Source organism: Parasteatoda tepidariorum, chromosome 1, assembly GCF_982258835.1.
Source record: "Parasteatoda tepidariorum strain Cologne lab strain chromosome 1, Ptep-v5.0, whole genome shotgun sequence".
Taxonomy (NCBI): Eukaryota; Metazoa; Arthropoda; class Arachnida; order Araneae; family Theridiidae; genus Parasteatoda; species Parasteatoda tepidariorum.
The window spans coordinates 88,588,829-88,614,394 of NC_141755.1; the positions used below are offsets into that span (position 1 = coordinate 88,588,829).

Genomic DNA, 25,566 nt, shown 5'->3' on the forward strand with positions numbered 1-25,566 from the left:
CTTTTTTTTTTTTTTACAAAGGACTACCATTACTAATACCAATGTTACTGTTCAAAAGGAGCTTAAAATATGAATTCAAATATGATGCTTTAAGTAAGAATTTTGAAATCATGCTTATTAGAGAAATAATTATATTTCAGAATTAAAAAATAAGAAAAAAACTAAAATAACGGGAAATGATTTTTTAAGTTTAAAGAATCTTTGGGTTTTAAAAGGGAAAAATATTTATTTTTCCAGACCTTGTGTTTTATTGTAAGCTGTTTTATATAAAACTTGATTGATCAGTACAAAGGAATGTACTAATTATGCAAAATGTTCGTTTAATCTTTAAAAAATGAAAATATTGAGCATTCACAAAATAACTTAACTGAAACAAAATAACTAAATTTTTAGTTAACTATTACAATAATTTTTGAGAAATGCTTGTTTAAAAAATTTACTCTTAGTATTTAAGTAAGGAAAAACAATCTGAAGTGATTTTCTTGAGTTTTGTTTTTTTATGGAAAGTAGATGTTTTTCTGTAGTTAATTCAATAAATTATTTAAAACCTTAACTATCTGAATGTATTAAGGGTTTTGAAAGATTGCTCTGAATACAACGCTACTATTTTTAGAGTTAATTTTTCTACAAAAATTTTTAAAAATATATATTAAGGAGGATTTATCATGGCACAACTCTCATACAAAGCTCAAATTTGAGTTGTGGTCCAACTCTATGCTTAGAGCTGAAAAATGTAAAGAATGTATTTTTTTTGTTCTTTTCTTTTGTTAAGCAGCAGAAATAAGCTTGAGATGTAAGCTTTTGAAACAAGATTTTTTTATAAAAAAAACTTAGCATTAACATAAAAGTGGGGCTTAAACCCTTTTTTTTAATATTTGGAGTTGGCCCACTACTGAAATAAAAGCTTCTCATGAAGTAGAAACAAATCATAAAGAAAAAAAAAATGGCGATAGCACACTTGCATTCTCACTCAATGAAAAACAATTATGTATACATTTACATTCACATAGCAAATGGCAGCTCATAAGATCTATTCTAAATATGTTTGACATATTATTTCTGCGATGATTGCTAAATCGAAATCACTTTGACTAGTATTTTTTGCAATACTTCATTCAATGGAATGGGAGAAAATATAGGAATGCGAAACTTAACTCAAAATACTTTTTGGATAAAAGCGCGAAATTACTTTTTCAGTATAACTCTTGCAGCTCTTATAAGCGGAGTCATCGAAGAGAGACTGCCAGCTTTCTGGAGGAATGGGTGTTTCAAAAGTTCGGCAGCCGAGGCTCGCTTCTCGACGTCCACTTCCAGGCACTTGTCTAAAAAGTCACTCAGTTCTGCAGACAGTTTTGCCCTGTCTTTCAGTTTGGGCTTTCCCGTGGTGGCAATAAGATATAAAGCTTTTAAGGGTGTTTCATTCAAATAGGGTGGCTCCCCGTCAATCATTTCAATCACCATGATACCAAGGCTCCAGATATCGATTTTATTCCCGTACTGCTTACGAGTCACGACTTCGGGAGCCATCCAGTAAGGCGTACCGACAACTGTCTGCCTCTTCTCCTCTGGCGTGATCTGAGCACAGAATCCGAAGTCGGTCACTTTCACAGTTCCGTCCATACCGAGTAGGACATTGTCACTTTTAATATCCCTGTGAATGATCCCTCTGGAATGAAGGAATGCGATCGCTTTCAGGGTTTCTCGACACACAGATGCAATCTGGCTTTCGTTCATGAGAACTTCCATGACGACATCTGTCAGAGGACCTCCCTCTAAATATTCCATGACGACCCACAATGATCCATCAACAAGGTAGCTTTCCACAAAGTTTACAAGATTAGGGTGTCTAAAGAAAAATAATAAAAACATAATCAGAAATAGAAAAAATAAATCAAAATTATTACCAGGATAGTCACAAACCCTCACTCAGAAAGAAAACAATTTCCTGACTTTTCTCTATTTTTTTTTCTTTTCAGAATGATTTTATTGAATTCTCCTGATTTTTGTAACTACCGCCATAAATTTCATTCTTAATTTTTCAGTTAGGCCATCATATTCTGATGGCTTCGTCTGTTGTTAAATTAACATTAATAACATGGTACAAAATGCAACAAATGCAGAGGTGCCACATATCTGACAAGCTCAAGCAAGAAGAAGAACATTAATAAAGTCTTTATAGAAAACAAAAGCAATATTTATTGATAATATAAGTACACTCGTAACTGACTACATTCACGTGCATTTCGTATCGACGTTCTACAAAATAATAATGCTTACATCACAAAATCGAAACTGAAAATAAAACATAACCGCTGTTGCCATTCTTCATTTTTACAATACATATGCGATTACGGTGGCCAAGGAGTTAACATGCGAACTAAATAATCGCTGTGGCCATTCATAATTTACAATTGCGCTTGCAATTCTTAAACATCAAATATATTACAAAACACCTTTATGTGCGATACAGTTGAAAATAATTTTTAAAAAATTGTTGCAAGGCCAATTTTTTAAGAAAAAATATTTGACATTTAGATACCTCAAATATAAATGTATTCATTTTTCCTGACTTATCGGCATTCCCAGACATTTCTCTGATTTTTCCAGATTGATAACGTTTCCTAACTTTTCCTGTTCTTCCCAATTTTTCTGCTTCGCGACTAATTAGGGTACAATTAGTTGAATTTATTTTAAGGCATATTATTTCAATTGTAAAATAAATAGGAAACATTTCAGGAAGATCAACATTAACATATTATTTATTCTAGTTAAATATATTTAATTCTTAAATAAATTAAAATGAATATAAAATATTTTATTAAAGCCCAGAGCCGTAAGGAATGGAGGGCTATCCCAAGACATGCTCGAGTCTTCAAAAGGACTGGACTGCTAAGCCAATAAGTAGTAGTAGTAATGCACATTTAATGGATTGCCCAAAATCAATTCTCTTTAGAACTTAACTGCCTTCTTTTAGTTAAGAAATTCAAAACTAATTAAGTTTGTATTGACGAATTAATGACCGATTTAAAAATTAGCATTTCTATAAACTTCATATATAACTCCAATTAAACAGTAATTCAGCTGAAACAGAAAGACAATGAAGGTGCTATTAAGTGTAGATCCTTTCAAAGTTAAAATTTTCAGAATATTTATTAGTGTTCATTGATAAATCTATATTACTCACACACATTGAAAATCAAGTACCTCACTTAAAACTGAAAGTATTTGTTAACTTTAAAAATATTTGAATTAGTTTAAATTCTGTTTATTTAGAAAAAAAAAATCCTACTTTTATAAAGTAACTAATTTTTTAGACCATTAGAATATAACAATTCCTCGACCTTTACAGAATTGACTTAGCCAATAATTGACAGGGTGCGTAGCCAGATTTGATAACAAAAAATAAGCATCTTTTAAGCACTCAAAAAATATTTTTAATCACTTTTTAAAAAAAAAATCATAATTAGGATCCATACAGTCAGTACTAAAATTTTTTTCTTCTTCTTCTATCGTTTAAAGTTCTTAATTTCAAAAACATTTCAAAATGATTTTCAAAAACTTTACATAATCATGATAAAATAACTAGTTTCTGATAAATATTACACAAAAAATAGTGAAAATCATGCATTTTTTGTCATTTCAAATGACAATTGAAGCAACAAAGAAAAAATCTATTTTTAAAAGTTAGAAAATTAGGCACTTTTCACAAACCCTGAATAAAAAAAGCACCTTTAAGGGCTTTTAAAAAACGTAAATAAAAAAAAAAGCACCTTTAAGTACTTTTTAAAAACGCTACACTCCCTGATTGAGAATTATTGACTTACAGAAATAATTTAAATAATTTTAAATTTTCTTAATTTAATTAATTTTTTTTAACAATTTGGGTAAATCAAAATCTTGGATTTGAGCCAGTTTTCGGATTTACTTCAAATTTATTACAAATTCCCAGCACATTCAATAACTTAAGAGATATAATGAATTAACTGAATTCTAAGAAACTATATTAATTGTCACATGAAAACTTACTTATTTTGTTGCATGACTTTGATTTCAGTTATAATAAGATCTTTTTGAGGTTGTTGTCCAATATCCATTGTTTTAATGGCTACTTTTTCTCCAGACTCTTTATCAATTGCAGTATACACTAAACCTGATGCCCTGAAAGATACATTCATGTGTCTTAAATGTGCTATTTCATATACAGTAAAACTCCCGAACAAGGGTCACTTATGGGATTGTACTTATGTGGCAGGCATTAAGAGGTGGTCAGTATTCGAAATTATAAATGAATTGGTTATTCAAAAATACATTATTAGTTGTTCAAATTTATATTACATTGAGTAAAAAGTTTTCAGCCCCCCAAAAAATGATAAATTCATATTAAATCGGCAAAGTTAATGACAATAGTAATCTCCATTCAAATCAACAATAGTCCACTTGATCAATGATTTGCTTTAACTGGTCGCAATTATCTCAAAAGGGCGTCCAGAATGTGGTTCATAATGTTGAAATTCCCAGCTTTAAACTTTAGAAACCAAACTTTTACTGTATCATAAGAAACAGCATTGAAACCTAAACTTTCACACATTTTCTTGTAGCATTCAGTTGCACTGGGTTTATTTCGTAATTTATAGTACATAATCGTTTTGATTTGTTGACGTGATAGCTCCATTTTAAACACTTTTTTTGGTGCACAAGGTAATAAAGTTTTGACAAACAAATTACACACTTGTGTAGTTCCAATCTTTATTACTCATTGAATTTAAAATTGTCAAATTTTTAAATAATTTTATAAGTGTAATAGAGAAAATTTTCATCAGCGTAGCTATTTTATAGAATCCTCAGATAAATACAGTACACAACCCGTTATCCGAAAATCAGAAAACCGAAACGAAATTCGATAAATTTTCCCGCCATTTTAAAAAAATAAATTTTTTTTTTCCTCATAAGATTTTAGGATTTTTCCTTCTTTTTTGAAAGATGTTTACCTTACCATCATTTTGGAAATAATCATTAGTGTATTACTTCATAGTTTTTTCTTCTTTTTAAGATTATTTCCAAATATTTTTTTTTTAGTTGGGTTTAACAATAAAAAAAACGGTTTTTTGTAGGTTTTTTTGTATTGAATTTTATCACAGATAGAGTCCAGGGGGACAAAGAGGCAGTGATTTTGGAGACAATTTAAATGGGATGAGTTGTGGGTGTCTGTGATTCATTTAAAAGTCCACATAGGGTCTTTTTTCTTCAATCTTTACCAGTGGCCACAGGAGTAACTCATGAGTGGCGGGGGGGGGGGGGAGGGGGTCTCTCTCCTTTATTAACTGGATCATGATTATCTGCAAGATCAAGAATTTGAACATACAATTTCAACTTCATGATTCCAATTGTTTCAAAATTAAAATATTTACCTATAAATTATTTATCTCTCATTTAATGTTACAGTACAGAACCCGTAAACCGGAACGAAATTCGATAAATTTTCCCGCCGTTTTTTTCTTTTTCATCATAAGATTTTAGGATTTTTCTTTCTTTTTTGAAGGATGTTTACCTTACCATCATTTTGGAAATAATCATTAGTGTATTACTTCGTTTTTTCAAGATTATTTCCAAATATTTTTATTTTCAGTTGGGTTTAACAATAAAAAAAAACTGCTTTTTGTAGCGATTCAGAAAACCGGAAAAATCAGTTATCCGGAATAGCGATGGTCCCGATCGTTCCGGATACTCGGTTCCCTACTGTAATAAAAAATTAAAAACTCATAAAATAAGCTTTTTCAGGATTCATTGTTAGATTTTTTGCTTTCATAATCACAGTTCATATTTTATTACTTTCATTAAAATTTCACTGTAATTATAATTATCATACATAAATATTAGCACAGCTCTTACTTAATAAAACATTTAAATATAAAATTAGAAACAATTGCAGTTAATTTTTAAGAGCTTAAATTGAGTGAACAAATGACATACAAAAGGGAATTAAAATTTTTTTTAACAAATTAAACTTTTAATATAGACTTTTTCTTCAACAAATAGTCTATTTTGAATTATGAAATCCAAAATTTATCAAAAAATTTGATTGATCAATACAAATAACAATATTAAACAATTGGTAACTTATGAGGTAACTTGGATAGAATAAAATGTATTAACATACCCGGAACCAATTTTCTTGATCAAAGAATATTTTTGTTGGGGATCCCCAGGAGAAGTAATGCATTCTAAATTAGAAATAACAATAGTCATTCAACAATATCAGATAAAATTAGCATTTGCAACATTAATATATTTAAAACTTTCAAAAGTAACTCTTTATGAGGATTTAAACAATACTATACAATTGCAAAATAACAATAATATAATTTTCACACAGTGTGAGAAAGAATAATTGATAGAATAATATCAAAACAAAATTTTTGAATTGGCAAAACTATCTGCTTTTGATAGGAACGAAATAAAATAGAAAAAAAAATAGTGAGAATTTCTCACCCTTTCTCAAAAACAGGGTGACATTTCAAAAAGTTAAGTGAGATTTCTAAAAACTAAAACAAAACACAAAAACTCTAGGAAAAAAAATCATTTCTTTAATTATAATACATTTTTAACGTCTTCTACTTTTTAAAGCATTGAATATTTTTGGTGCATCATCATAGAAGATTTTGCCTTTACAAGGTATTTGTCCACCTTACATTAGTGCGTAAAAAATTTGAACGTCTTACATGAAGAAACCTTACCTACGGTAAATACGTGGTTGCAGAGCAATGTGTTCTGAAAGGGGTTACGTGGTTGTGTTCTGTTGTTCGAAAAGGTTCTGAACAACACTGGTAAATAGGGAAGCTAGATAACGGGGCAGATGTTGAAAATAATGAAGGATCCAGGAAGAAAAGTGAAACGGATTTTATTCCAAATGGCGTAATTCGAAGCTTTTTCCAAAAATGCGAGAAATTTGAGAATTTTGAAATTGATTTATAGAATGCGAGAATTTCTCGCGGTAACCATTTTTTAGTGCAAGAAAAGAAAAAAATATGCCATATTCTCGCATTGAGGTGAAAACACTGGCTTAATACATAAATAATACAGATTCACATTAGCAATAAAATTCAAAATTTGTTTGAGATATCGATTGAAAATATCTTGAAAATTTTTTCATTCATTTATATGCTAACTTAAACGTATTAACATAAAAAAACAATTTTGATTGCTTATAAAAAAATAATTCAGTTTAAATCAGTACTGTTATCATTTTTGTCATTTTACAATTACTTTTGTTATATTGTGTCTTGGCCCATGACAATCTCAATATGACAAAGGGTAAAAAAAAATATATACATATAACGGGAGAAATTGAAAAATGCTCACTTAATTTATCTAAACTATTATTCACTAATTAAAAAAAAAACGTTTTAGTTTAAACCAGCAGTTATCATTTTAGTGTCCTTATAATTGCTTTAGTTACATTGTGTTCTTCTCTTGTCTCATGACAATTTCAATAGGGCAACAAAGAATAAGGGAAAAAAAATGCATATAATGGGGGGAAATTGAAAAATACTCACTTAATTTATCCATGACTTCAGTATCAGAAAGTTTTTTTCTTCTCATAACAGGGGGTGGATATTGAGGGTCAGCAACGACTTTCAGTTTTTCAAGGTCTGTTGTCACTTTGTCAGAACAATCAATGTTATCATTTACCTAAAATTAGAATGGCATTAAAAATCACCATATAACTACAGTTAAAGCATCACTATTTTATCTGAAAAACATAGGTTGGCATATTGATCATTTAAAAAGAAAAAAAAAATATTTTTTTGATTTTTTTAATATTTACTAGCTAAATAATCTGGAAAAATATATTAACAGTACTTAATATTATTTAAAAACATTAATATAGTTAAATAGTAGATATTTATAACTAAAATGTTTCAAAATGTACAAACTAATTGCTGGATAAATAAAATAATGGTTATTTTTTTTTAAGCTAAACATTCAAAACTTTCAATTTATCAGTTAGATAATCAAAGAAGAGTAAATTATCAAATATCGAAGAAGAATTAGGAAGAGTTAGTTCATCAAATTGCATAAAAGAGAAAAACAAAAACATTGTAAGTTTCTTAGGGCAGAACAAGTCTCATCTTGAATATTGATAAACAAATCATGTATTTAATATGTTTTAAAAGCACTTAAAGTATTCAAATGATATAGTTGAAACATCTTTATTACTAGCTAATTATTTCACATACAGCTAATGGATAATTATAATTGAACAGTTTCATTAGTCTCTAATTTTATTCATTTATTAATCAATTTAGAAATATAATAATTTGCTGTTTCTTAGGAGAAAACCTTCATTATCATTGGAATCAGACTTTAAAAAGAATCACATTCTAAAGAATATATTTATAAAAATATTTTCGACTCAATGATTTATTAAAAATAAGACCATTTGTTTAAATCAATGATTTTCTTTAAAAAAAATACCAGTTGATTTAAATCAATGATTTTTTTAAAAAAAAAAAATGATTCAAGTTGACTTAAATCATTATTTTCCTTTAAAAAAATTTCCAGTTGATTTAAATTAATGATTTTCTCTAAAAAAAAAAAAAAAAAAAAAAAAAATCCCAACTGATTTAAATCAATGATTTTTTTGAAAAAAAAAAAAAAAAAAAAAAAAAGAAGTAATTTAAATTATGCTAACCTTGATCAAAAGCATCAAATTGATGCATTATCCTAGCTCTAAACTATATATTTTACAGCATATTTTTATAAAGGTGAAAATTTCTTTTTCTTTGTCAGTAAACAAAAATTAAAATTATTTTTCGATTTTAATTAATTTCATCTAGGCAATATATATACATAAATAAGCAAAAAAAAAAAAAAAAAAAAGATTATTGTTGCTTTAACAAAATTTTAAATTTTTAAATATATAAGTGTTTATTTATTAGTAAGTCTTGTCAATTTTTTCAAACCATACAACTTATAACAAATTTAATGCTTAATTTCGTGTTTAAAAGTATCAAAACATTTTTATTTTTATAGTGAGAGAGCTTCGAAAGACAATTAAATGTTAAATAGTTATTTTTAAGTGAAAAAAAAAACTCAATCTAACATTGTTGCGGTTTGCATTACCTCAGTAGTATCAGCAAGAATATCTTCGTCAGATTCAGATGCGTTTCCTCTGTCAAGTTCAGTCACAGAAACAGTGCCATCAGGAGCTATTAATAAATGTATAATAATTAAATAAAATAGATATCTTACATATAAAAAATAATAATAATTGAATAACTAAAAAACATTACATTAATTCTCCATGCTAAAAAATTGACTAGATTTCTCTGAACTTTAATCCTTCAAGCATTGAGCCCGCGGATTGAATTACACAGAAATTTTCATGCTATGGACTATTTTCACATTTATTAACATAAAGAAACTGTTTTTTTTCTTTTTTTTTTCATTTACGCAGGAAAGCCCATATCAAAAAGTTTGGAAAAAGCCAAGACTAACACTCAGAGCTACAGTAATCAATGTCTTCTCATGTTATTCAGTAAGTGCATATCAAGAAAAATTCCTTGCAAATTTCTAAAAACTAACTAAGATAATTCCCAACATAGAATTTCATTACTGCAGAAAAATATTTCACAAAAAGGAGAAAAAACTATATTAGTATACATATGATTTGAGAGGTAGAAGATCTTAAATATGCTAATAAATTAATAAAAGAAGATGGTAATTTTTGTTTTAAAACCTACCATAAAATATGATCCTCAAAGTATAAAGAGTACAACCAGAAAAAAAAAATATAGTTCCTGCAGTTAGATAGCAGAGCAATTAAAAGTTATAACTTAATAATGGTAAATTTCTGTTTGTATATTTCCCTGGGGTTCTTTAAGCAAAGAAAAAAATATTTACAATTATAAAACTAGTTCAGGCAAAAATAATTTCCTAAAACTGTTTTAAAGTAACATCCTGAATTTTTTTAAACATATGTAAGCTTTCGCAAACATTTTACAACGTACTTTTAAATAACTAATTCCAAATTTGTAGTAAAATCTCTCAAAATTCTATCTGAGCAACAGCACTTTAAACTGCATGAATTAACCGAACGGATTTAAATTATCTTTTCAATTGTGCAAGAAAGTACATCCAAATGCAAAAAATAAGAAATTGATGCGAAAGGATTCAAATATAAGACCACTCTAGTTTTTATGTAAATGTAACAAATTTGATTCCATAAAGAATTATGCATATTCAGGTAAAGAATGTCAAATTATGTGACTTAATTCATAGACAACACTATATATTAACAAACTTAAACAAGACATTTTAAACTATTACGATATAAAAATCTGCATTTCTGAAAATCTGATAAAAATTTATCCAGTGTTTCTTTCTAGATTTTTTTTTCATACTCAATTTGCCAGAAATTCAATTGCTTATGTTAACAGTCAAAATATTTGTCATTCGAACAAGTTGATCAATCAAATAAGTAGACATTAAAAATATATATGTCATAGTTTTTAATTTTTGTTTACTCTCTCATCAAAGTAAATCGATAAATACAAAAGAGCGTACTAAATAACCCGTCTGAAAATATGAGAGTTTGATTAAGTCAAATGTTTTAAAAAGATTTTTTTATTCATATCTAAGAGATTTATACCTCAAAATAGAATGGACATAATATTTAAGCACTTGCAAAACCCTTGTTCCAATTATATATATATATAGAATTTAATACTAGCAATATAATTTTTTTAAATAAATTAAATAATTATAATGAGAAACAGTTTACCCTAAGAAAGAATCCATTCATAAAATAATTATATAATGCATGGGTTTTCAAATTTTCAAACACGTAACCCACGCTTTAGACGTTTAATCAATTGCAACCCACTTAATAATTGGTGCATTGAGTTTATTTCTGATTGGAACAACACAAAATCTACACAGAAAAGAATTATAATTTAAGAGATATTAAGGAATCTTTGAATTATTATTAATGAATTAATGTTTTAGTATGATTACTTATCATATGACACATGTGTTATTTAAAAACTATTATTAAATTATAGAAATCAAATATTACAATAAAATATTTCTTTATCAGTAAGACGTGTCATAGATAGATTATCAGTATGATTAACATAGGACACACGTTATTTAAAAACAAAGTAATTAATTAATAAAAAAAAACAGCAAAAATGTAGCCATCAGTAAGACCTATCATAGATTAGAGCAAAGTAAATTAATAAAAACAAAATATTACAAGAATGTAGCTATCAGTAAGACCTATCATAGATTAGAGAATCAGCAAGATTATTATGATTCATGCATTATTCAAAAACTAAGCTATTAATTAACAGAAATGAAATGCCTATCACAAGTATGTCTGCATCAGTAAGCCAAGAGTGTCTTCAATTACACCCCATGATATTTATTTGTATAACTATTTATTTGTATGGACAAACAAAACATTTCAATATGATATGATGTAATAATTATATGACCTAGTTTGATTAATTGCTAAATTCTTATTCAACATTAAATCTTAATAGACAATTTTTTACGTAGTTTTAAAAAGATATAAAAATGTATAGGTACATAGTTTTATAAGAACTATGTGAAATTACCTGTTTCTTCAATTTCTAGGGATTCTTCATCAGCTGTTTTAGTAGTAGTCATAAACTTCACTTCACATGGCTTTTTTTTAATGGAATGGACATAGTACTTAAGAGCTTGTAAAACAGCAGCAGGATTTTGACTCTGTTCAGTTTTACTGAAATGAAAAAGGAAATATGCAATCAGTGATTCTGCTGGATTTTTTAAGTTTACAAGCCCTCAGGACTTTTAAATTTTTGATTCCTTCCTTATCAAATGTAGGTCCTCACTAAAAATTGGTTCTTATTAAAATTATAATCCATGATGAGTAAATATTTTAGGTTTTTAAATTTTCAAATGTATTGCTTTTAATCAAGATAAAAGTTCAAAACCTAAATCATCGTAAATTACAAAATTATAAGTGAAATAAAATGAATTTGCATTTTAAGCGCTAATTTAAAAATTACAACATAGAAAAAAAAGGGGGAGTTTCCAAGGTTTTAAGAAAAAAGGTACAAATGTTTTGTGATATTTAGCAGAGGATGACAAATTTTCTGCCTCTAAGAAACGTTATAATTATATGAAGAACTATTAAATTAAATTAATTACCACTGAATTAACAAATGACATACTAAACTTAGAACTAATAAATAAATTAAGTTTTGTTCTTTTTTAAAAAAGTAAACATGATAAATTTTAAACTTTCTGTTACTACTAAATTTAAAATTTGTTTAAATTTGAGTTACTCTTATAATATTAATTGTTAAACAAATGTATTGGTCTTTTTTAGTTTCTTTAGTTCTGCTTTTTTCCAGTTCCACTCTTTGTCCGGATGAAATGCCAACATTATTTAAGATAGATATTAATGTGGAAAACCATTTCTACCATAACATTTAAAAATTGCAGATTTATGTTTATTTGAACTAATACAGATTCCAATTCGCAATTAAATACTAAGTTGCATAAAAATGTAAGAAAATGTCACCTTTTTTCATTTTGCTACACTCAAACTGATAGAATTCATATAAAAAAAAATTTAATGACATAAAATATTTAAAAAAAAAATCAAGCTTGGTATTTTGCCTTAAAAAAAAAGTTGGGTTGAAACCATGGTTTAAATCAGCCAACCCTGGTCCCACCTACAATTTTTGGCGTATTTGACATGTTATGCAATTATGAAAATGCTTAGAAATGAGGTTGTTTAGGAAAACAATTTTAAAATATATCATAGGTCTTTATAACACTAACTGTGAAATATGAGTTTTTACAATGTATAGAATTTTGAATTAAATAAATCATTCAGCATATACGTATAAACATGGGAATCACATGTGTAGAATCACGATATTGGATTTTAAAATCATGTGAATAGGAATCGCGATTTTATATGAATCATGCCGGATTAATATGAATCACGATATTTGATAAAAATAGGATGCATACAGCCCCGTGACCCTCTTTGCTTCTGTGAAATTTAACATACGAACAGGGCAAACAAAATTTATTTCCCAGGTAAAAATCTAATTCTTATTTTAAATTGTAATTCAATACTTTTGTTTTGTACAACTGGATAAAAATCTGACAGTAATATTTAATGTTCCAACAAACATAAAAGAGTCCTATATAAAATTTTGATAAAGTTGCGGCTCGCCATTTGACTGGTGTTTTGAATAGCCGCATGGGTGCAAGTTCGAAAAAAGGCAAAGACTGAAAATTTTTTGATTGAAATACCTAACATACACAATACCCCCTCGGCATATGCAAACTATCTAAGAAAGCTTTACCATAATACATCAAGTTTAAATACTGTACAAAAAATATTTATTCATCTGTGTTTTGATAAAATAACAACAGGACATAAGAAAGTAGACCAATAACATAGACCTAAAAAATATTTTTAAGGACAGAAGAAAAAAAATTCAGATTTCAGTCTTGTTTCCGTTTTACTTCCGTCCGAGGACATTTTCGAAAGACGGAAACCCGTCCTGGGGACAGAAGACTTGCACCCATGAATAGCGGCCCTCAGCCTCATGTAAGTTTGAAACCCTTGTTCTATCCAACGTGTGAGACACTCGTGTTGTGCATGACCTTGGGGTCAGAGATGGGTCACATGATGGGGTCAAAGCCTGCTACTGACTAATGAAGAAAATAAGGTGTAAAATGATAAAATAAAAAACGACCCTGTAAAAAGGATGGGGCAGACTTTTTGTTCAAATACCAATACAGCAATAACCCGTTCTGATTATTTCTTTTCAGTGAATGGAATTTTAAATTCAGTTAATTTTTAAAATTGTGAGTTCGACAAAATGGAAAATTTAAAAAAATACATTAAAAAAATTAGGGATTAGTAGTCTGACTTGTTGCAGAAAACATGGTTTAACAATTTTTCTAGTCATTAGACTTATATATTATTGAACTTTGTAACTACTAATTATGAAAACTGGTGAGAAAAAAGTTCTTGTTTTTTATAGACAGAGATTGTTATGTTTCACCTTTTCCTAATTTTATTTCATTGAGATTTCAAAACTTAATTCATCTTAGGAAAGCCCTTTTCATAAAAAATTTTGATAACGGATACATAGTTTTATTTTGGGAAAAAAAATTCTTCATCTAGAAAAACTAAAGATCTCCACTAAAAATAAGTAAAAGTGATTGAAAAAATAAACTAACTAAAGTGAATTAATAAATAATGAAATCTTCAGGTGAATACACAAAATTATGCATAAAATTTTATCAATAAAAAAATTGGATGGAAGCCTTTTTAAGAATGTGGTCATTTAAATCTGCTGTGTAATAATGCATTTGGAAGTAAACTTTGTAGGAATTAATGAAAAATCTACCTAATATTTGCATGCTGTAAAAGACGAAGCCACGGCTCAGGCAAACCTTCAACTTCTCCTGTATTTTCATTAAATTTCACATGAATGTTATGTTTGACAGAAAAAGGTATTCCAATTTCTGAAGGTGCTTGTTCTTTTTTGCCTGATTTCTTTGAAGAACGTAATTTGGTAAATAAACTGCTCATGTTGAGATTTTCAGATGGAATGCTCCTAGAGAAAAAAAAATAAAATATTAGAAAAATAACTCTTTTTAAAAATCTTTTGACAAGATTATTATTCTGAAATTTAGATAATATTCTATTCATAAATGCTTTGTTAAGGTTTACAGAGGTTATTGCATATAGAAGAAACTATCTGAAATTGTTTCTCAATGGGTTTTTTTTTCTTCAAACATCTAATTTTTCTTCTTCTTGTACATGGGAGATGAACAAATTTGATGAACAGATGAACTTCGTTTTAAGCACTAAAGTATCATTTATAAAATATAAGGAGTATATAATATTTATTTTCTAATCAACATTTAAAAAGTAGATATATATATTGAAAGCGATTATATCTATCCCCTTTTTTTGCACTTTGCAAATCATCATTACATTAAAAAAAAAGAATTTAAAAACTGTGAAATCTATCATAATGACTGAAAAAAGATTGATGACAAAATCACATGTATCTAGAACGGAATCTTTCGAATCGGAGGAGGCTTATTTAAACCAGCATACTTAAACAGCCTTTGGCAGCTATAAATAACATTGTATTTAATTTTGTTATTACTTTCTACTATGGTTCAAAACTCACTATGTTTAAAAAAATGTTACATTATAATAAAATGTCTTTTAAATGTTTTTTGAATCTTTATTTTTGGTAATAGAATCTACAACCGGGCTTTAGCTTCAGATATTATTACACATTATCGTATTACATATAATTTTATTACTTATTAATCACATGTTTTTCATCTAATAACACATTTTCAGTCATGTTATATTCTTTGATACTGAAGAAAAAATAACCATAATAAATTCGAAATAATTAAAAAAAATTTCAACCAATTCATTTGGCCAACTTATTACATTAATTATGACATAGATAATTGCTCGATATTCCTGACTAAAACTAACTAGCAGAAGAAAATATGAGTCAGCCATAACATAGGTGGTACCTACAAATCCAAGTTAACAATAAAATGTTAGGAGACAAAGTGATTACTCAAGTTCATTTCTTATTAAAAAAACAATTCATGTAATCTCCATGTATAATGGAGTAAAAAAAAATTTTTTTTTTATTGTTTACCTTAAAAGTTATCAGAAAGTTAACATTAAAATAAACCGGAAATTACGTACCTTCGTAGGTAAAATGTTTTATTATTCAAGAAAAATTACTAATATTATAAGCTAGGATATTACATTTTATTACTTTTGTGTTTATCTATGTACATATCTATAAAAACTCATAAACGAAATATTTCATTAAATTTAATAAAAATAACTTCCGGAAACAAAAATCGAAACGGAAGTATGGGTTTGGATTGAGAAAATTCCAGATTGCCAGATTTGTTTTTCTTGATTCTATCATGCAAAATATTGTTGCTTGTAACTTGTATTGATTTATAACTCAGTAAGCACGACTTATACCGGGAAGAAATAGACAGTCAGAAACACTTTCTTTGATAATAATAAATGTTTATTTAAAATGAGTTCCTTTATTTACAAATAAACGCAATTTCTTAATTTTGTTACGAAGGAAATTTTTGTATGAAAGAAATGGATGTATTAGCAACTGTTGAGCCATTGTTCGCATCTCTTATACATTATTCTTTCGTTTCATTTGTCTTGATTCTGGCAATATTAATATTTACTTTATATACAGCTGCTTGTAAGTTAAAAAATAATTCTTTCTATTTAAAAATACAATTATGCATTATAGTTTTGTAAGAATATTCTTTGTGCTTCAATTATGATGTTATTTCATTTTTAAATGAACTCATTGCAATTTTTTATACTGCTAGAAAATTATCCATTAAAATTTTATTTAGATGAATCAAATATTTCTTTCCATTTATAGAATTATGTAATGTTTATGTATCTACTATTATTAAACAACATATGCTTTGATGTGAAATATGTTGTAGCTAGTACAAGATGTTCTGTTTAAAGTGCCTTTTTTTACCTAGTTATCTTTAGAACTATATTCTGAATTTTGTTCCTGTCTAAGGAAAGATGAAAAACTATGTTTCTAACAAATTTTATTAGGTGAACACCAACACTAGACTAGTATTTACACTGTTGTTGTTGTTGTCAACAACATTTACACTAAAATTATTTTAGCGTAGTTTTTATGATTAAAATTAAATAACCTTTGTCTACAAAATGAATTTTAAAATGTTTTTTCTAAGTGCTCTTGTTAGCTTTTATTTCTTGAAATTTTGTTATTCTACATTTCATACTTGTGTAAATTGAATATTTAAAACAGAATATTAGGATGAGTTTTCTACTTTAAAAAAATATAACTTAATTTAAATAGTCTATAAAAAAGAGTATACAATTGAATAACTATAAAATAGCTAAAATAATGCTTATAATAAACATTCTCTGAATCATATTTATGGTCCAACCTTCCATAATATTTTTAGTGGAACTATGTATGTTCTAGGTTTCGCAAAAGATCTAAATAATTTCTTAATAGATGCAAATAATTATTAAATTAAAGATCAAACTTCGTAAAAAATTGTAATTAATATCTCTTTTTATTTTTATTTTATAACCGTCGTTGAACAACCAACCCAATTTTTTGGGTTTACCACTGCTAATGTTCTACTCAAACAAAGCCTTGTAATTTTGAACACTATCCAGAATACAAGGGAACATCCTGGATCAAATATCAGGAGAAATTTGCCTTCTTGGAGGACTTTTTGAGGGAACTAATTCTCATTTGCCTTTCATGGAGAGGAAAACTGCAAAAAACTCTCACGGTTAGCCTGACAGCAAGTAAACTCTAACCAATGATCCGTCTACCGCTGAGGATATTTTACCTCAGCACTGTGGTCGGTGTAAGCAAAATTCGTATCGACCAGTCATTGTTGGATTCATTGGTACACCTCATTGGAAGGCAAATTCTCTATCCTGTGAGCCATCACGGCTCACTCTATTTTAGGGAAATAAATTTTAGTAAATTTAAAGAATTACTTAGCAGTGCTAAAATACAAATTATTAAAATAAAAATGGCATATTTTAACTGAGCCATGTGATTATTTCATAAGATTTGCCGTCCTTATGGTGCTACTGACCTGGAAACTTATTTGTCAAGATTTTGTAGGTATCATGTACTTTAGGGGTGCACAACCTTTTTGATTGAAGGGCCACTTGCACAGCAGGTTGACTTACAAAGGGCCGCATATATATTTAGACATGTTACAAATCACATTCGTCGCCGTGCCAAATACCGTTCGTAACCGAAATACCGCATCAAAAAGTGTTTATTTAAATGCGTGAATAGAAATTCGCCTCTCGTAATAACAATGCAGTTAATAATAATAACGTGGAAAAGTATAACAAGTGAAAAAGAAAATCACTTAAATTAATGCTGAGCTCAGCACGAATAAAGCGTGTCAAATGAGAGATTTAAAATTCCTAATAAAATTATCGGAATTTTTTAAATTACATGGGAATGCACAGCAATAACTGCCCAAGAAAAATGGTTGAAAAAAAGAAAGAACTGCCAAAAGTGAGCCAAAAAGTGATGATTTAAATGGGCGATCTGAAACTCGCATGTCTTAATAATATCGTTATAAAAATTCAGGATTTTCGAAATTATGTTGAAAAGCGGAAATAAGTGCTTAAAAAATCATTTTGATTTATGATAAAATCGGCTTAAAGAAAGCGTGGTAAACATACATTTACTATAGAATCAATAAAAATTGAGAGCGATAAGTGCGATAAAAAAATTTAAGAAATTTTTTATGTTTGAAATTTTTGTTTATTTTTTATTGAGTTCAGAAGCTCTCGCGGGCCGCACTTCAGTGATCGAAGGGCCGCATATAGCCCGCGGGCCGCCGTACTTAATAGATATGTTGCTCATTAATTTCATATCAAGTAATGTTTAAAAATTATGCCTTTAATTTTTCTACAATTGAATACAAAGTGTATGTGTGAGTGTATAAATTTACTCATATAATAATAACCAATACACTCATTTATCAAAACTTTGTAGGTATCATGTCCTTAATAAATATGTTGCTTAATAATTTCATACCAAGTAATGCATAAAAATTATGCCTGTAATTTTTCTACAATTGAATACAAAGTATATGCGTGAGTGTATAAATTTAACAAACCTTAAATTAAACAAACACTGTATATCGTTTTTTAAAGTGTTCTTTAAATTTGTTTTCAGGCTGGCTGATAATGTATCATGCTATTTTAATTGATGTTAAGTTCATGAACGATCTTATTTACGGGGAAGAGAGCGACAACCGAAGAAAAGACAAGAAAAAAAAATAATTAATTTTGTAAGTCATTTTTATATGCTTTCGGTCATTAATTTTATGATGGTTGACCCCGTGGCGACATTGTCGCAGAACGCTAAAGTTCTTGCAATAAGATTTTTCTTTTGGGAAATAAATTATTTTACTTTTCTTTTCAGCTGAAATTTTCAAAAGATATTATCTTTTCTTCAGAATTATATTCAAAAATGCCTTTCTCGCGCATCGGAGTGGGAAAAAAATGCTTGATTTTTCTATTTTCATTTGAGAATAATGAAAAAAATAATAATAATGAAGTAAAAAAATTTGGTTTTCTTTTCTGTGGAAATTTTTGTTTGATTTTTTTATGCTGTTATTACTATTGATTTCCACATAGATTTTAAAATCTGATATTTTAAATGCGATATTTTTAATACTATCAGCAACAATATTTTTAATCCGTTTCAACAACTAAATTCCGAAATGAAAACACGCAGCTTAGTAATCCCTTTTTTGAAGACTCCGATTCGCGTGATTTCGTCATCGAAATTTTTTACAGATTTCGAGATTTTTTTATTATTTTTTTTAATGTGGTGATGAATTACAAAATGTGAAAAGAAATCCCCCTACAAAATGCGAGAATATCGCCCATAATATTTAAAATAAAATATTATATATTCAATTAAAAAAAATAATTTTATTTGATCCGAAATTTTTTTTGTTGACGTTGACGTTTCTGTTACTTTAAATTAGTAACATGTATATTTGCTATTTTTATAAGTATCTTGCAGAAAGATTGTATTGGAGAGGTATATCGCAGAAAGTCTAAAAAAAATTTTGCCACAGGGATGGTTAACTTTTCTCATTAACTGACTCAGAACTATCCACCTTTGATTATTTGTATACTCTTGAAAGTATGAAAAAAAATTCACGAACTCCACCATATGTTTGCTCTCTGATCAATTGTTACAGATTGCTAGAAAATAATCAGAAAGAAAGTTTTTTTTTCTGGATTTTATTGCTAATTAATTGATTGAAAATAAAAAAAAATTCTCCTTTGTTTTGCAAAACCCAACTCAGAGTTTATGTGTACTATGACAAAAACCCTTCAGCACAGCAGATTCATCCAAGCTTCCTATTTATTTAAAATGAACTAATTTAATAGAGAAAGATTGCTGAAACTCCTTTTTAACCCAGTTCCCACTCAACTTCAGAAAAAAAAATTCCCTGACTTTTCCCGGTGAAATTTCAATGAGAGCATATTTTTATCAGAAAACTTTGATTCTTTTATTTGTAATGTGAAATATTAGATTTTCTGTGTTAAGAAAATATCATTAAATGAGGAGGGGAATATTTCAGTTTGCCTAAAATGTGAAATTTTTACAACAAATAATTGTAATAGATGTTATAATTATTTAACTGGATTCTCAATAACTGATTACTGTTATGGACAATTTTAAAACTGGTTATTTTCCAGGTATGATGTAGGAATATTCCAGGTTTTTGTGAAAAAAATTGCAGCTTTCCCTGACTTTTAGAGTAAAAATAAAATTTCCTGACAATTCTAAGTTTTCCCTGTTCTCCCTGACCTGTGGGAACACTGTTTTCTAAATTTATTTTTAAAGAATATTAAAAATCTGAATTGAAGGAACACTCCAGAATTACTTAATTACAGGCTTAACTGTATATAGTGATTTATTTCACTTTTTAAGAATCATAGTATAAAATTCAATTTAAATAACAAATTATCTATGTATAAATTATAAGTGATAACAATACTACTATGGAAATACAAAGAAGAATTACTATAGCCAATAAATAATTTAATGGAATTTGAAAATACATGAAATCTAATGTAATTGATGGAAAAACGAAAGTTTTATTATATAAGTCTCTTTTAAGATCAATTTTAACATATGCTTGTGAAACCTGGACCATTTCTTGTACGGATGAGGCTACGTTGGGTACCTTTGAGAGAAAGGTCTTGAGAAGGATTCTTGGAGGAATTAAAAAAAAATGTGTGTGGCTTAGAAGATCAAATCTATAGCTTTAACAGACTTTAAATGAACCTGACATTATTAACTTTATTAAATGACAAGGAATAAAATGGGCAGGTCACATTATCAGACTGAACAAAGACCGTACCACAAAAAGATGTTTTCAATGCCAGACCAGTTGGCACACGAAAAAGAGGCAGGCCGACTTTGAGATAGATAGATGGCCTAAAATAAGACCTTTTGGTCTTAAAAACTAAAAATTGGAAAGCACTAGCAAAAAAAAGGTTAGCCTGGAAAAAACTTCTTGAGAAGGTCAAGGTCCACCCTGGGCTGTCGATCCATTGATGATGGTGATAAATTATAAGGGTTGCAAAAGAAGAAAAAACTGACTGGCTTTTATTGCAGTATTGCTTTAACTAAGTCAGTTTTTCTGGCTTTTTAATATTTTAAACATTCAAAATTTTGTTGAAATATGTATTTAAATTTATTTTTTGGTGCCTTTTCAGCAAAACAGCATAAATAAAATATATTGTATTGTTGAGGTTACATATAAATTTGGATTTATGAAGATACTGCTGCAGATGTGCTCTCCTGTTTATGTGTAGTGTTTGACACTTCTTGATCACACTAAAAGAAATCCACATTACATGTTGTTCTTTTATATTTCATGATATCACAAATAGGAAAGAAATTATTGAATTCATTCACTATTCATTCGTTGAAAATGCCTTAACACATGTTGAATTAGCTTTCTAAGTTTGTAATATCAAGCTTATTTTGTTTATTTCTCTTATTATTATTATTTTGAACCTTAAAAAAAAAGGAAGAAAAAGTCACTCATGTCACACTTTTATTATTGTTCTTGGTCCATTCTAAAGTGCATCTTTCATCAAAGTCATTTTTTTAGATGCACTTACACTTGTTTTATAATTGTTGACACTGATTAAGCTTTTAAAAAATGTATTCTCTTTTTCCAGGTATAGAATATGACTAATGCTGAACAGATGTCTCTATATGATCTGAAATTATAAAGAAATTACAAAAGAAATTTCCTTCTTGTATGTACATTGACTTAAAGAAGCATATTGTCTCATACTGCCTTTTTTTTACATTTTAAATGTCTTAAAAATGTATTTTCTTCATAAGCTTCATAAAGAAAATCTTGCGTATTATATATAGTTCATGTGTATTATTTGAATAAATAAAAAAAATATGTACTGTTTTAATTATTTATTGAATGCAGCACATTTAATCTTAAAATGTTCTTTACTTTTTTTTCTTCATATTTCTTAAAATGTTCTTTACTTTTTTTTCTTCATATTATAATGCGCATGAGGTTAAAAAAAATGGCTAACAATATGAGGTAGAAATAAAAATATTTCCCTATCCTAGTCTCAGAGAAGGCAGTTATTGTCGTGAATCAGATTTTGTTCCCAGGGAGAAACTTTTCTGCTTCATTCATGCAATTGACAGTTAAGGAATCTGTTGCTAGGAAATTCAAACTATACATACATACAGGGGTTGGACAAAATAATAAAAACACTTCTATACTAACAAGTTTTTTTCGTATCTCTTGAGAAATACTCAAAGAATAATTTTATCAGCTTCCAAAGTGTTTAGATTGTGCAATTTCTCATACGTATCAGTAAAGTTTGAAGCTTTTAGAGGCTTGAGGGACCAACAGTAAAGCAAACCAAAAAAAATAGTGTTTTCGAATACCCTTTGCCAAAAAATGTAGCAATAAACATCATATAACAATTATTTTAATTATTACATGCAATAATTGCAAAAAATTTCGTAAACTAAGCTTAAATATTTAGGGAGAAATGGCCACTTTTATAAAAAAAATTTCGTCTCATGTGTTTTAGCGGTAACTTTAAAAATATTTAATAAAATTGAGCAAAATTTTTTGAGCTGTTTAAAATTAATTATAAAATTATTGCTATAAAATTTGTTTAAAACTGTGCGAGGTACGAGTAATTAAAGTGGTTCTTTAGTACCGTGCATGCGCTGTAAAAATTTTAATTTGTTTTTGCTTAATTTTGTAGAGAATCATATTTGTATGTAACTAATAAAAAAAAAATCTGAAATTGAATATCTTAAGAATGTAAAATGATTCAAGTAATTTTATAAGTGGTTTTTGTACTTTTCAAAAGAAAACTCAAATGATAAGGGGTTTTACACAATTTCTTTCCCAACAAGATCCCTTATAAATGATCTCGGCATCTTTGGGGATCACCCCCCCTCACCATAAAAGTTTCTTTTCTTTTGTCTATTTTCTTTCCTTATACAATCATATTTCGGTGTATTGAACGTTTATTGTAAGGTATTATCATTTGTTAATTAATTGTCCTATGATACAAAATAATATTTGTGGAAAATTCCTTATCATTTTTAGCTTTCTTTTAAAAAGTACAAAAATGACTTAGAGAATTCTTTGAAACCTTTTAAGATATTCAAATTTGAATTTTTTTATTTGTTGCTAATTAGGATTTGCCACAAATTAAAAAAAAAAAAAACTTTTTTTCCTTGCTCACTCAATATAAAAGAACGACTTTAATTTCTTATATACTGCACAGTTTTCAACGAATTTTTTTCAAATTTTAAAGCAAAAATTTTGTAATTGATTTTAAATTGCTTTAAATTTAGTTTTAATTTTATTGAATATTTTTTAAGTTACAGGAAAAAAACGTAAGACAAAAAATTAGTTTTGCGAAAATGTCCTTATTTTATTGTTAGAAGAGTTTTCCCCTGTGCTGTGACACAGCTTGGAGGAAGTGGGTTTTTCATTGCCTGCTCTTGTCAGTTATGTTCTGCCCTTTGCAGAGTGATGTATAGTTTGTTAAGTGTAGTTTTTGTCTTCGTGTTTTATGGTTTTATCTTTTCAATAAACTTAGTCTTTAAAATAGTTGTGTACAGAACCCGTTATCCGGAAATCAAAAAACCGGAACGAAATTCGATTAGTTTTCCCGCCATTTAAAAAAAAAAATTTTTTTTCCTCATGAGATTTTAGGATTTTTCGTTCTTTTTTGAAAGATTGACTTTGAAAGATTGACCTTACCATCATTTTAGTAATAATCATTAGTGTATTACTTCATCGTTTTTTCTTCTTTTTTTTTTTTTAGTTTGGCTTAACAATAATAAAATGGCTTTTTGTAGCGATTCAGAAAACCGGAAAAATCAGTTATCCGGAATAGCGATTGTCCCGATCGTTCCGGATAATCGGTTCCCTACTGTATAACCTTTCTGTGAATTGAATGCTTTATTTTAAAAGATGTCTGCAACTTAATAGGTTGCTTTTCTTTTTAGAAGACATATCTACATAAATATTTAAGCTAGGCTTACGAAATGTTGTGCAGTTATTGTATGTAACCAAAATAATTTTTACAAGTTGAAAATTTTTTGGCATTAAATGTTCGAAAACACTATTTTCCGTTTGTAACTTATTGTCGGTCCCTCAAAAGCTTAAAACTTCACTGATAAGCAGTAAAAATCGCATGATGTCCTCTGAAATTTTTAAATTATTCTTTTAGTATTTCTTGGGAACTATAAAAAAATGTATCAGTATAGAAGAGTTTCCATTATTTTGTTCACCTCTTTGTACATGCTAAACTTAGAAGGCATTGACATTTTAATTTTTAACTGTAGTCAGCAGTTAAAGTTAATACATACATGAACATTGATATTAGGATAGAACTTCATATGGTTGCTAGATTGACCTTAGAAAGTGTCAGATTTTTCTAGACATTATTAATAGGCCTTAGTAACGTGACTCTTAACCTTTTCTAAGTTAATTTAATCATTATTAAAGCAGTCTTTGTGGAATAGATTTTAACTGATTGCACGGTTAATATAGGTAATAAACACGGTAAATAGGCACGGTAATAAATTCCTTTTTTATAGATTTGAACATATTATTCTTTTTAATATATGTACACAATAGGCTTCAGATTATTCGGCTTACGTACTTTTCAAAAACTTGGTATTATTCCGCTACCTGGCAGTATAGAAACAGAGCATTCGCAAGATTCATGGCTTGTGGTGTAGGCAAGAAAGGGGAATGTAATGAATGTGATTATCTATATTGATTTTATTCTAGCCAGATATTTGCACGTTTGTGTTGTTCATTAAATTTTAGTATAATTGCATAATCATTATCATAAAATGTGAAATATTTAATTATAAGAGAGAGGGGAAACTTCATCCTATCCAGCTATCAGGTCTACTTTCTAGTCGCATCATACCAGATAGTAAAGAATCTAATCTATATACATAGGGGAAAGAAGGGTAATATCAGGAAGTAGAAAGAGGAATCAAAAACCATGTAAAAAACAGTTATAAACTACAACTTTTTAACTGTTTTTTACAGGATTTCTGCAGCAGAAATTCCATATGCAATGCAGCAGAAATTCCATAAGAAAATTAAAATCAATAGCAAATTGTAAAAAAAAGAAAATTATGAAAATGACAATCTAAGTTGACGTCGTCAGTAAGTATCAGCCCCAGAAATTATAAAAATACATAAACTAATTACAAAAGGAAAAATAATTTTTAAAAAAAACCTACTTAAAACATATTCCTTTGCCAAAACAAAGGCGCACCACATTCAGAAAATCCCAAAACAAACTTAAATTGACAAATATTTGCCATTTATGACTTGAGTCGTAATATAATAAATGTAACG

General features: G+C 28.0%; 1 protein-coding gene and 1 long non-coding RNA gene across 6 annotated transcripts; one reads left to right on the plus strand and one right to left on the minus strand.

The window, feature by feature from the left end:
* Positions 1 to 487: 487 nt before the first annotated feature.
* LOC107437347 (serine/threonine-protein kinase PAK 1) lies at positions 488 to 15,977 on the minus strand. 5 transcript variants are annotated; one of them, XM_016049314.4, is made up of 8 exons: positions 15,770 to 15,977; positions 14,430 to 14,639; positions 11,622 to 11,767; positions 9,124 to 9,209; positions 7,554 to 7,689; positions 6,158 to 6,221; positions 4,027 to 4,158; positions 488 to 1,846 (listed from the first exon to the last, which is right to left on the minus strand). In XM_016049314.4, exons 2-8 carry the CDS (start codon positions 14,612 to 14,614, stop codon positions 1,186 to 1,188), a joined length of 1,410 nt encoding a protein of 469 aa, XP_015904800.1. In that variant the 5' UTR covers positions 14,615 to 14,639; positions 15,770 to 15,977; the 3' UTR covers positions 488 to 1,185. The 5 variants fall into 5 exon arrangements, with proteins under 5 accessions (XP_015904800.1, XP_015904802.1, XP_015904803.1 ...); XM_016049316.4 differs by having other exon boundaries at positions 15,720 to 15,840; XM_016049317.4 differs by lacking the exon at positions 15,770 to 15,977 and adding an exon at positions 15,593 to 15,720.
* A 98-nt stretch (positions 15,978 to 16,075) lies between these two features.
* Positions 16,076 to 22,108, plus strand: LOC107437346 (uncharacterized). The gene is made up of 3 exons (XR_001583233.3): positions 16,076 to 16,301; positions 18,819 to 18,933; positions 21,860 to 22,108. It is a non-coding gene; the product is annotated as an uncharacterized LOC107437346 (long non-coding RNA).
* The last annotated feature ends 3,458 nt before the right edge of the window (positions 22,109 to 25,566 follow it).

Coding starts and splice junctions, on each gene's coding strand:
- LOC107437347 (XM_016049313.4), bottom strand. Junction 11,768..14,429: donor TTACAGCATGCAAATATTAG/GTAGATTTTTCA, acceptor TTTTCATTTCAG/TAAAACTGAACAGAGTCAAA. Junction 4,159..6,157: donor ATCAAGAAAATTGGTTCCGG/GTATGTTAATAC, acceptor TGTATCTTTCAG/GGCATCAGGTTTAGTGTATA.